At 45.2% G+C, this 13681-nt stretch overlaps 1 protein-coding gene across 1 annotated transcript; it reads right to left on the bottom strand.

Moving 5' to 3' along the window:
* Window positions 1-697: 697 nt before the first annotated feature.
* LOC149869400 (uncharacterized) lies at window positions 698-13438 on the bottom strand. The gene is given in 5 exon segments (XM_090037703.1): window positions 698-763; window positions 9165-9765; window positions 11690-11747; window positions 13195-13293; window positions 13432-13438. Coding segments are annotated over 5 exon segments (831 nt in total).
* Between the last annotated feature and the right edge of the window lie 243 nt (window positions 13439-13681).

Raw genomic sequence — 13681 nt, 5'->3', positions numbered from 1 at the left:
GAAAGAGGAAAAAGCAGTAGGTTAAATGCCATAAAATGTTTTAACTCCTCTAGAATCAATATTGATATTGAAATTGATAAACTGAACAATAGCAAATCACCAGGACCTGATGGCATTCACCTCGGGGTCCTAAAGGATCTGAAATTGGAAATCACTGAGCTCTTACTGTACTAAATAACTAATCACTAAAAACACCCTTAGTACCAAAGGACTAGGGGGTTACCAATGTGATTCCAACATTTAAGAAAGGCTCTAGAGGGGGCACGGGGAACTACAGGCCGGTGGCTGCATCTATGTAAGATGCTGACTACGCGGTAGTTTGTCCCTACTGTGCAGTATTGTTGCATGGCATGAAGCATGTTGTGACACTACTGCACATTAGTAACAACCTACTGTGCACTAGTAACAAACTATTTCACAGTCAGTATCACCAAAGACCTGTTCAGGGATGCTACTGCACAGTAACTCCAGTTACTGAGCAGTTATTTAGTATTTGTGTATGCAAGTACTAAATGACTGCATGGTAACAACTGTGCAGTCAGTGTCTTGTGGAGATGGGGCCAGTGAGTCTAAAATCTGTACCTGGAAAATTGATAGAAACAATAATAAAAGAATTGTTCAGCACATGAAAAAACATGACTTGCTGGGGAGGAATCAACATGGCTTTGTCAAAGGGAAATCATGCCAAACCAACCTATTACAGTTCTTTGATAGTATCAATCAGCAAGTAGATCAGTGATCCAGTTGACATAGTATACTGGCGCTAAAATAGAATCCAAAGAGTATAAATAGCCAGTTTTCAGGATGGAAAGATGTAAATCAGCAGGATCCCCCAGGGATCTATGTTGGGGCCAGTGATATTTAACATATTCATAAATGATCCCTTCCTACACCCACACTTCATGGCTGTGTGAGCATACAGAGCAAGGTGAACCTATGGTCTGACTCAGTGGGTGTATCTACACGAGATGCTAACTGTGCGGTAGCCTAATACTGCACAAACATTGCTAATACGCTACTACACAGTAACATCAATGAAGGCATGCATCATTGCTATTGAACCGTAACTCCGGTTACCATGCATTAATTAAGTACTCGATTATACAAGTACTATATTTAATGTGCAGTAACTGCTGTGTATTAATGAACATGTAGACAAGCCTAGTAAAAGGCAATTCTTATGTTTGTATCATGAATGCTTCAAACTTGCAATCATCCAGAGAGGGGTTGAGTGCCTAGTAATTATTTACAACTGTTCTGTCTATAAGGAAGAGGCTAAAACTCCACTCCAGCATGGTCCAGAGCAGCTATAGAGCCAATAGAGGCATTGACCACAGAGCTGCTTATGCTCTGAAAAATTAAAAAGTAGTCAATTGCAAAAAATACTGAATGAAGTATTGAATCCCCCACCATAATCCATCATTGTTGGATTTACTGTTCACCAAATATCTACTAAATCCAGGTCTGGCATATAAAACTTTTATTAAAACTTTCCTAGGAGTAGATTTTGTGGAAAGAAAGACATAGGTTTATCAGTGAGAGGACCCATACACTTATTCCAATCTCCCCACTGCCCCCCTGCAAAAAAAAGGATATTTCCCAAATTCAGGGACCTTTACAAAAAAAAAGAGAGAAAATGTTGTATTGTCTGCATTGGAACCATAGACATATGCCAAAGTAAAAATAAAATTCATAATTCTAACATTTGCAACAACTTAACCTCTGGATGATAAACTATGTCAATCTGTTGGGGAGAAGGCACAATTTTTTTTATCCACTAAAACAGAAACTCAATATGATTTTGTACTATACCAACTAGAAGCTGATAACGCCACCTAACCAAGCTCTAATTTTTGAGATTCCTCTATTGACAGATGAGTGTCTTGGAGCATAGCAATAGCAGCATTCCTTTTAAAGAAAAGATAATATTTCCTTCTTTTTAAATAAAGCTGTTAAAGCCATTAAGCTTCCATGATACAAACTTAATAGAACTGGCCATTCTCAGTGACTGTCTTCTATGATCATGTTTATATATAGTGGGCAATTTGCCAATTTCCTTTAATCAACTGTACAACATTTATCTGTATACTGCCATACTTTGTAATTCTGGCATTCTCCCATATAGTTAGAGCTCACAACAATATACAATCCCAAGCACACACTTGAAAAGATCATGAGGGAAAAGAGGAAAAGAAAGGATGAAGAAAACCAAAATAAATAAAGTTCAAGAAATACTAACAGTGAATTTATTACATGTCATAGGACATCTACCAAGAAGGCTTGGGCAGTTGCAACCCAAAACTCTCTACTACTCTGTGATAATAAAGACAAATACATTAACCAAAATCATATGAATTATACTCACTGAAAGCAGTATTTCACAATATAAAAACCTTCACTTCCCTCCCACCCCTCATTCCCTTTTTTTGTAACACTCAGATTATTCCATAACTTTGCCCTCTCCTGATAGTATCAACGTACTAAAGGTTTCTGTTTCCTTTGGGTCAGGAAACATATGTTTTCCCTTGGTGAATCAAATTCAAGATGGCAGGATACCTCATGAAGTATGTCAGGTGCTTACACCTGGCCTGTAGTTTTGTTGGCTTAAACAGAGGCTGTGTTTCTGCCACCTCATGAGGAAGATGAGAAAACAGCATTACATGAATGCCAGGCTCACCCTATGTCAGTCTTCCTAGTTCTCTGGACGCTTTGAGCACTCTTGTTTTGGTGGTAAATCACAAAAGCTTGGCTATGAAAGTCCTAGGCTTTCTCCAGTAATACCTGTGGGCCCTCTCTACCTCCAAATCAATGTCTGAGCCAAGTTTTAACATGATGACACCGTGGTGATTTCACGAAGTCAGTAGAACAACTGTTTTCAGACCTGTCAAGCACTCCAATAATATAGATGTTGTATCTCCTGGTTACAGCACCCAAAGTCCAGCACTTTGACTCTCAGGGTGCCTATACACAAGCAGGGGTGCTGCTCTGATACACTGTAATTTGAGTGCATTGGAACAGACTTGATTAATTGAGTCTGATGAAGTGTGGCATTTACCATGCTTCAGCAGCCTCCCACATAGATAGATTCATAGATTCATAAATAGTAAGGAGCTAGAAGCGTCCTTACAATATCATCAGGTCCAGCCCCCCTCCACTAGGCAGGAAAGACAACTGGGGTCAGGTGACCCCAGAGAGGTAACTGTCCAGTTTCCTCTTGAAGATTTCCAGGGTGTGCAATTGCACAATCTCTGGAGGGAGCTTATTCCACAGTCTGGAAAACTCTGAAAAAGTTTTTCCTAATGTTGAGCCACAAACAGATCTTCCAGGAGTTTGTGGCCATTACTCCTGGTTTTCCACAAGGGTGCTCTGGTGAACAATTGTTTGCTGAGCCCTTGAAGTACTCCCCTGGTGTAGTGGTGAGCAGCTACCAAGTCCCCTCTCAGCCTTCTCTTTTTTAGGCTGAAGAGGCCCAAGTCCCTCAGCCTTTCCTTCTATGGCTTGCTTTGCAAGTCTCTGAACATATGGGTGGCTCTTCTCTGGACTCTCTCAAACTTTTCCACATCCTTGTTGAAGTGTGGCACCTGCAGTCTCACCAATTCTGAGTAAAGAGGAACAACTACTTCCTTGGTTTTGCTTGAGATGCATTATTTTATGTATGCCAGAGTATTGTTTGCCCTGCAGGCTACATATACTATGGTCTATTATTACCCCTAGATCCCTTTCAGTCATGGTGCTAGTCAGTTTGTCACCACTGAGCCTGTAAGTATATTAGGGATTGTTCATCCCCAGATGAAGCACTTTAGCCTTCTCAAGGTTGAACTTCATCTGGTTCCTATCTGTCCAACTTGCCAGCCTGTCTAGGTCCACCTGTATCTACAGCCTATTTTCATACATTACCATGTTCCCCCATAACTTGGTGTTATCCACACCAAGGTGGCCCTTCCACAAACTTGGCCATTGAGCTCCTCACTCCCACATCCAAATCACTGATAAAGATGTTGAAAAGCACTGGATCAAGCACATACCCCTGACCTAGGGACAGACTTTACACATAAATTGGTTTAAGTGATCATAAACTGGTTTAAACCTGAAACAGAACAGATGTTCAGTGCACATAAACCAGTTGGAAAATGTCTGAAACTGAAGAAAAACCTGCAGCATCCTTATGGGCTCAGCAGTGCTACACTGGCTAGTGCTATGGAAGAAAGAGACTTGAGGGTCATCATTGACCACAAGATGAACATGAGCCTGCAATACGATGCTGTGGCTAGTAAAGTGACCACAACGTTGGCATGCATCCATAGATGCTTTTCAAGCAAATCCTGGGACATCATTCTTCCCTTGTACTTGGCCTTGGTGAGGCCGCAGTTGGAGTACTGCATCCAGTTTTGGGCTCCACAATTCAAAAAGGATGTGGAGAAGCTTGAGAGAGTCCAGAGAAGAGCCACGTGCATGATCAGAGGTCAGAAAAACAGACCTTATGACAACAGGCTGAGAGCCATGGAGCTCTTTAGCTTGGAAAAGTGCAGGCTCAGCGGTGATCTGTGGCCACCTAGAAGTTTATCAGGGGTGACAACCAGTTTCTGGGTGAAAATTTGTTCACCAGAGCGCCCTAAGGGATGATGAGGTTGAACAGTTATAAACTACTGCAAGACCGTCTCAGGCTGGACATAAGGAAGAATTTCTTTACTGTCCGAGCCCCCAAGGTCTGGAACAGTCTGCCAGTGGAGGTGGTTCAAGCACCTACATTGAACACCTTCAAGAGTAAATTGGATGCTTATCTTGCTGGGATCCTATGACTCCAGCTGACTTCCTGCCCTTTGGGTGGGGGGCTGGACTCGATAAGCTTCTGAGGTCCCTTCCAGCCTTAATGTCTACCAATGTAAAATCAGACTTAACTGATTTGGGTCAAATTGGTGTATGCAATGTATGTCCTAGACCCCTGATCCAAGTTGCAAGTTACCTGATTGTAGGAGGAGAGGAGATGAGATTGGTAAGGCAGCTTGCCTGCGAATCCTAACTTCTGCAAGAGTATCACATATAGACTCCTTGGTTAATTTTTCTAGGATTTTCTCTGGGATAGAAGTTAGGCTAATTGGCCTATAGTTGCCCAAGTCCTCTCTACTTCTCTTCTTGAAGATGGGCCTAACATTGGCCCTCTTCCAGTCTTCTCCCCCAAGTGCCATGAGTTTTGGAAGAAATTTGCCAGAGGTTCCACTATAACTTTGGCCAATTCCTTCAGCACTCACAGATGAAGTGCATACAGTCCTGCTGACTTATAAATGTCTAACTTGTCTAATTGATCACACATCAGCTCAATGTCAACAGGAGGAAGATGGTCATTCCGACCATGCCCATTCAGAACCTTACCTAGTATGATTTTCCCCTTAGTCCAGTGAAATACTGAAGCAAAGTAGTCATTCAGGAATTCAGTTTTCTCCTGAGTGTCACTAAGCAGCTGTCCTAAGTAATTAAGCAATAGCCCCAGGCTTTCATTTGTTTTCCTCCTGCTCCCTACATACCTAAAGAAGGACTTCTTATTGTCCTTGATTTCTGTTGCTAGTTTAAATTCACTTGCTACCTTAGCCTTTCTAATCTGCTCCCTACAAGTGTGGGACATCATTGTTTAGTACTCCTTGGGGACCGTCCCAAGCTTCTATTGTTTGTATGCCTCTTTCTTCTTTTTCAAGAGGACCATGATACCCCTATTAAGCCAAGAGGGCTTCTGCTACCTTTCCTCAGGATGGGAATGGACTTCCTTTGTGCTTTGAAGATTGTGTCCTTGAGGAAGAACCAATCTTATAGTTTCACAGTTTCATAGCTAGTAGGGTTGGAAGGGACCTGAGCAGATCATCTAGTCCGACCCCCTGCCATGGCAGGAAAGAGTACTGGGGTCAAACGGCCCCAGCAAGGTGATTATCTAGCCTTGTCTTAAAGACCCCCAGGGTAGGAGCCAGCATCACTTGGCTTGCAAGTTGCTTTCAGATCCTAGCCACCCTGACAGTGAAGTAGTGCCTCCACTCCTGGTAGTGCTTGGGGTAACAGGGACTCCTCAAATGCCTGCTGGTCCCCTCTGACTAGTTTGTAACAGACCACTAGACCTTTCCTCAGCCTTCTCTTGTGGAGGCTGAATAGGTTCAGGTCCCATAGCCTCTCCTCATAGGGCCCTGCTGTCCCCTGATCATGTAGGTGGCCCTTCTCTGGACCCTCTCCATGTTCTCCACATCCCTCTTGAAGTGCGGCACCCAGAACTGGATGCAATACTCCAGCTGCAGCCCGACCAGTGCCACATAGAGGGGGAGTATTACCTTCTTGGACCTGCTTAAGATGCATCTGTGAATACATGACAAGGTGCGGTTGGCCTTCCTGACTCCATCCCCACACTGCTGGCCCATGTTCATCTTGGTATCAATGATGACGTCAACATCCTTTTCTGCCTCTGCACTGAGGAGAAGGGAGTTCCCCAGCCTGTAGGTATGGTGCTGGTTGTTTCTCCCCAGGTGCATCACCTTGCACTTGTCAGTATTGAATCCCATCCTATTCTCATCTGCCCATCCCTGTAACCTGTCTAGGCCTGATTGTAGCCTATTCCTTCCTTCTAGCGTGCCCACATCCACCCACACCTTAGTGTCATCAGCAAATTTAAACAAGGTGCTTTTTACCCCCTCATCCAAGTCACTGATGAAGATGTTGAACAGTGCAGGCCCAAGGACCAAGCCCTGCAGAACCCACATCCCTCCAGGTCAAAAATAACCCATCCACTACCACTCCCTGTGTGCGGCCCTCTAGCTAGTTGGTGACTCATTTGACTGTGTAAGTGTCAACACCACAGTCCACCAGGTTTTTAATGGGGACAGGGTGAGAGACAGTGTCGAAGGCCTTCCAAAAGTCCAGAAAGACTATGTCCACTGCTACCCCTACATCTAAGGATTTGGTGACCTGGTCATAGAAGGCCACCAGGTTGGTCTGACAGGACCTGTCACTAATGAACCCATGTTGGTTGCCCCTAAGCATAATCTCCCCTGCTGGCCCCCATGGACATGTGCCAGAATAATTCTCTCAAAAAGCTTACGCAGAATCAAGGTAAGACTAACTGGCCTAGAGTTTCCCAGGTCCCCCTTCCTCCCTTTTTTAAAGATGGGAACCACACTGGCCCTCTTCCAGTCCTCTGGCACCACACCAGAGCACCACAAGTGCTTGTAAAGTGGTGCCAGGTGTCCTGCAATGACTTCAGCTAATTCCCTCAGCACTCTGGGTTGGAGATCGTCCGGACCAGCTGATTTAAATACATCCAGTCCCTCCAGAAGTTTCCTGACTAGATCCTCACTGATCCTTGGCCTAGGTGTGCCTCTCCTGGGGCCTGAGGGGGGCCAAGTGTGGGGGCTGATCCGGTCCCTGCTCAGGAAAATGGAGGCAAAGAAGTCATTAAATATGTTAGCTTTGCCATCTGGTATGATGACCAAATTTCCCAACGTGTCTTGCAGGGTCCCCACGTTACCTGGTACCTTCTTTCTGCCCCCATGTGTATTTAAAAAAGGACTTCTTGTTGTCCTTGATCTGGGTAGCTAGTCCAAGTTCCATCTCCACTTTGGCCTTCCTGACTGCCCCCCTGCATCCCCAAGCAACCGCAGTATAGTCCTCCCTGGTGATGGCCCCTCCCTTCCATTGGGTGTATGCCTCCCTTTTAGCTAGAAGATATTCCCAGATTCTTTTGGTGAGCCATGGGGGCTTTTGTGCCCTCCTGCTCCCTTTGATCTGTGTTGGGATTACCTCTTTTTGGGCTTGGACAATCCTCTCCTTAAGGAGCGACCACTCCCCTTGGACACCTGGCTCCCCTCCCCTCCAGGACCTCAGTGCTTCCCTGACTATTCTCCTTAGCTCATTGAAGTCTGCCCTCCTGAAATCTAGGGCTGCTGCCTTGCTGCAGGCCTTTGCCACCTTGCACTGGATGGTGAATCCCAGCAGGCAATGATCACTGTTGCCCAGGTGATCGAGCACTCGCAGGCCCCTCACCAGGTCATCACCCATGGCCAGCACCACGTCCAACAAGGCATCTTCCCTGGTGGGGCTGTGCACCTCCTGGGTTAGAAGGAGGTCCTGCATTCTGGCTAGGAACCTACGTGAGCAGTCAGACCTGGCTGACTGCTCTTCCCAGCAGATGTCTGGAAGGTTCAGGTCACCCATGATGATCACATCCTTTGACTTCACTACCTCATGAGCTGACTTAAGAATTCCTGGTCTAGCTCTTCCCCTTGGTTGGGTGGTCCATAGCAGACCTCCACCATTAAGTCTCTATCCCCTCGATTGCCTTGTATTCTAACCCAGAGCACTTCAGTGTGTCCCTCCTCTGACTCTGTGATTCTTGATGAGGATGTGTATTCTTCCTTAATGTAGAACACCACACCCCCCACCTTTCCTCCCTGTCCTGTCCCTCCTGTACAGCCTGTAGCCCTTGATATTCACCGCCCAGTCATGTGTTGGGTCCCACCATGTTTCAGTGATCCCCACTATGTCTGGGTTGGTGTCAGCTAGCTGGATGGTAAGTTCCTCCTTTTTATTTCCCATACTACAAGCATTTGTGTAGAGGCATTTGAGGCCTCCTGAGGATGTGTGCACTGGCCCCCTAATCTCAGCATTGCCCTGGCCCCTGTCGCTTACCTGTGTATATGTTCCGCTCGTCGGTCTAGGCTGGGCTGGACTTCTGGGTGCTGCTTGGTTTAGCGGTCCAAAGCTTCCTCCACCTTCATCTTCCCCTTCCCCCAGTGAGCCTAGTTTAAAGCCTGCCAGAGGAGATCCGCCAACCCAGAAGAGAACACACGCTTACCTTTAGGGGAAAGGTGGAGCCCAACCCATCTGACCATGTCTCTTGTTGTGATGTGTGGGTCATTGTCAAGGAAGCCAAAGCCTGCCTTAAGACACCATTCCTGAAGCCACCAGTTGGTCTCTGCGAAGCATGTCTCATGCCATCTTCCACATCCACTCACTGGTAGGGCAGAAGAGAATACCACCTGTGCACCTATTTCCGTCAGCATGACCCCCAGAGTGTGGTAGTCTGCCATCAGGTGATCAGGGCTTTTCCTGGCTGCATCATTAGTATCCACATGGATTAGGACCATGGGGTAGTAATCAGTGGGCTGGATCCCAGCCTGGATCATCCCCGTCACATCCTGAATCTCTGCTCCAGGTAGGCAGTAGACGGCACGTGTTGAGGGGTCCTGGCGATAGACAGGGCCCTCTGTACCTCTCAGGATGGAGTCGCCTATGATGATCACCCAACGCTTTCTCCTCCAGGACTACTTAGTTTCTTCGGCTTGCTCAGATCATGGAGAGTTTGGAGTTGCGTCCTCTTCAGTTGCCTCCTCTCCTTCCTTCTCCTCTAATGTTGCCAGGACCTTGGACCTGTTCTCCAGCCATACTGGAGGAACTGGTACTCTTGTGTTGTGAGCAGCCCTGGTTCTGGAGGTGCCCGTCTGCCACTCTGCAGTGGAGGGCACTTCCCAAGGTGCTTCTTCCTTGGGTGTGTGGCCCTGCAGGGAAAGGAAAAAGCGATCAATTTTGTCCTCCACCTCCCTGATTCCTCTCAGCCTGCTAACCTCCTCCTGGATCTCCCTCACCTGCACCTCCAGGGCCCTAAGTCTGCAGGACAGGTGTAGGGGTCCCCATTCCCTGCCTCCGCAGGCCAACAGGTGGGGGGACACTAGCTCTCCCATGGTCTCTGTCTGGGTGGAGGCCTCAGACAAGGCCCGGGTAGGTGGTGGCAGCACTCTGTGTCGACACCATCGTAGGAGTTGCTGTTTATTTATAGCTTAGTGCAGTGCCTTCACCCTGCCCTGGCAGGAGTCTCCCTCCTGGCCCTTCCTGCTTGCCCACTGGCGTGAATGCCAACACAAATGCCGGCATGCTCTGGTCATGCAGCACAGCTTGGGAGCATGGCTCCCTACCGGCTCAGCTAAGAGGGATCCAGGGGGCTTCCCCTCCAGATCTGGCTCAGCTGTGTCCAGTCCCTCTGCCCACTTATCTTAGGGAGATCAGCTGATCCTGCCCCCGCTGCTGGCTCTGCTGCTGCTGTGTCCACCTCTGCTGCAGGTCAGGTAAGGGGGCATATATGCATGTGGGACACACATGTGCCTAGATCCCTCCTCTCCTCCCTGCTCCTGGCTCTTGAGCATTTCATGTACTCCTTTCACCTTCAGTCCCTGGTGCTGCAGCACTTCCCCTACAATTGTCCTAAGCCTGCTGACATTCATTTTGAAGTCCAAAACTTCAACCCTGCTAGCTGATTTGCCTGCCTTGTGATGGATAATGAATGTGATGGTTTCATGGTCAGTGTTGTCCAGGCTACCCTCTATATTCAAGTCACTTACCAGATTGTCTCCTCTGGCCAAGACTAGGTCTAGAGAGCATTTCCTTTCCTTGGCCCATGCACTTCCTGAGTCAGGTAGAGCTCTTTGATACAGGTCAGGAAGCAACATGACCGATCTAACTTAGCTGAGTGTTCCTCCCAAGAGATGTCTGGGTGATTGAAGTCACCCATGATGACCATGTCTCATATGCACGCAGCCTGTGCCAGTTCTTGAGAGAACTCCAGATCGAGCTCCTCCCCATTTTGGTGGTCTGTAGTATACACCTACAGCTAGATCTCTCTCACCACATGCCTCTCATAGTTTGACCTAGAGGGTTGTGAGCCACTCTTCTTTGAAGTCAATGTTGGCCTTCATGGAAGTGTACTGCTTCCTGACATAAAGAGCTACACCTCCACCTTTCTTCCCTCCTCAGTCCCTTCTGTGCACGCTGTAGCCTTCTATGGCTACTTTTGGAACATGTGAGGATTCCCACCAGGTCTCTGTAATCCATACTAGATCTTTATACCGACTAGAGAATAGGAGGGCTAGCTTCTCCTGCTTGTTCCCCATGCTCCTGATATTAGTGTACAGTCTCCTGAGTCCTCAAGTTGAGATCCTTGACTTCCTGTCATGCTGAGTAAGAACCATTCCCCCAACTCTTTCAAGAGGGGCTCTTGTAGTGTTCCCAACTTCAGATCTTTCATATGTATCATCATTCCCACAGTTCAAAATGGTGGGAGGGACACTTTATCTAAAGTTCTATTTTGAAGTGTGGGGACACTGATACATCAGACACTACAGGTGCTTTAATTTGAGAGCTGCTCTGAGAGCCCTTCCCCCGCTCCACACACATACACACACATACACACTCTCTCTCCTGGAGCACATGTATAAACACCCTCAGAGCCCAGAGGTCCTTACTATCGCCACAGCCCAATCTTTACAGGCAGAAGCTTTTTCCTCAACTTCCTGAACCCACTTCCACAGGGCATCCAATGAAACCTAGATAATCACAGCAAATTCTTGAATCTTATTCATTGCATTTTTAATGCTAGCTATTTCTGTAGCCATGCCATGTATCAGAAAAGCTGAGTCCCCCATATTTCCTCAAATCTACTCTCAGGGATCTCTGTCTTGGAACACAAGGGAATCCTTAATCTGTGTGATTTTTTTACGGCCCCCAATAACAGAGGGAAATAAGAGTTTTCCCCAGCCATAGATTAGGATCTAAGGTTTATCCAAGAATAATTTTGTATGGATTTGAAGAACTTTAACAACTAAATAGTAAATATTGCAAGTTAGCAGGAGCCTATTAATATCTGCTTCACCCCACAGCACCCTCTAACTTTTCTACCTGTTTAGACAATTTGCCTGGAGATGTGATGGGTGGTATCTCTTGGGATCCTTAAAATCAAGATGGATGAAAAAAATTACTTAATATTGGGTGAAATTATAAAATAGGTTTCTCAGAAGGTCAAACTCAATTACAATGGTTCCCCAAGCCTCGAAAATGCAAATAACCCATGCAATTATCTTGAGAAAAATCCCAAGTGTTTCTTAGTTAGTGTTTATCTAAATTCCAATCTGTTCTATCTATAGCTAGCAAAGTACTTTGGTATATTGAATATCAGATTTTTTTTTATTTTGCAGAATATACACATTGTGTATGCTATTTACAACAAGCAAAGGAAAAAAATTAGAATGATGTGTACCTAAACTGTGAAAAATAGGTTATGTTTGCATATTCTAATTACCATTCCACTTACACCAGTGCTGAAGTAGTGATGGGGATTTCTCATTGTGTTTACTTATAGTATGATTCCAGTGAAAACATTCTTTAGAATACTTAATACAATTTGGACCTTTATTTTCCTGAAAGAAAGAAACATGCTAGATTTACAGTGCTAAATCTCCCCACTCATAATCTCTGTATTATTTTATTGTACACAGAGAATAATCCACCAGAAGAGATTTTATCAGTGGCCACTTACTGCTGTTCATTTCCTTCTCCTTCTGTTAGCACTAAAGAAACTGGTATTAGTTTCCTACACTGGGGAAATCACTGGGAATCTAGAAGTTAATCTAATAAAGATTCATCTCATTTCAGTCACAAGTTATCAATGAGCCTGATCCAAAGAAAATTGAACTCAATAGGAATATTCCCACAAGCTTCACTGGGCTTTGGAAAGAAGGTGTAATCCAAGAATTTCTACCACGCTAATCAGAATGGTATGAGAGCACCTCTGTTACAATTAAATTGCATAAAATAGTGGTAACAGCCAATGACATCATGATTTTAATTCTATTAACTTTTCTGCACCATCCATTTTAGCAATAAAAGAATGAAGCTGATAACTGTAATTCGTTGTCTTTGTGGGTTAATGTGAAAGTGACACCTATGCAAAATGAGAATTACAGAATTAACATTGCAGCTTAACAGCCCTTAGCAGCCCCTTAATCTATGTTATTAGTCTAGAGTCTAAGCTATGACAGGATCCTGAATGTAGCTTTCCTGTTAAGATGTTAATTTTGGACTTATGTTACCTAAGTGAAACTGATACATCAGCATTGAGTCCCAATCATCTCTAATTTCAGAAAATTATGTACTTGTATATTAATCTCTAATTAACATGTGACATATCCTGGCCTCAGAGGTAGCCAGGCATACTTCTGAGAAATAATCCTGGGGTGCTCTCACACCCTATGTGCTGTCTGCTGCTTGACCACTGAGAACCAGCTAAGATGTGCCATGAGAAAACTCCTTGGCCTGTGGCACCTCATCCTTAACTGTCTCTCCCAGACTTTGCCAGCTCTTAACAGAGGATATTTTGGCCAGATAGAAGAATCGTACCCTTATCCAATCTTGCACTGAGAAAAGATGGGTCACCTCTTTCACAGAGAAGGTCTCTCTGTATGGTCAAATGTTCTGTAATCACAGTTAACTCTGACACTAAATGTAAAAAATAACAAAAAGGTTTATTATGAAAACAAGAATAAACATAAGAAACCACTAAGCATATGCTCAGATACAGACAGAGGTATAAGGATAAATAAACAAAAGACTATCAGAACAATATCCTGTTCTTACCCGACATCTTAAATCCAAAGATGCAGTCCCTAGCCAGTTTCAAGCAGGTTAAAACATAGTTTCATTTCAGCTCAATTTATTAACCCTACTTTGCTCAGCCTGAAGAACTACACCCTTCCTTGTACCCTGGGCAGAATGAAGACAGCACCACACTCTTGAGACCGGCTTAAGTATAGTTGCTCATCTGGCTACTGACATACCTCCCTCACAGGATCTCAAGTGTGGTGCACACTATGCATATAACTTCTGA

The sequence above is a fragment of the Crocodylus siamensis genome, chromosome 3, assembly GCF_052110815.1.
Source record: "Crocodylus siamensis isolate JL-2025a chromosome 3, ASM5211081v1, whole genome shotgun sequence".
Classification (NCBI taxonomy): domain Eukaryota; kingdom Metazoa; phylum Chordata; order Crocodylia; family Crocodylidae; genus Crocodylus; species Crocodylus siamensis.
This window is presented reverse-complemented; position numbering and strand designations above follow the sequence as displayed.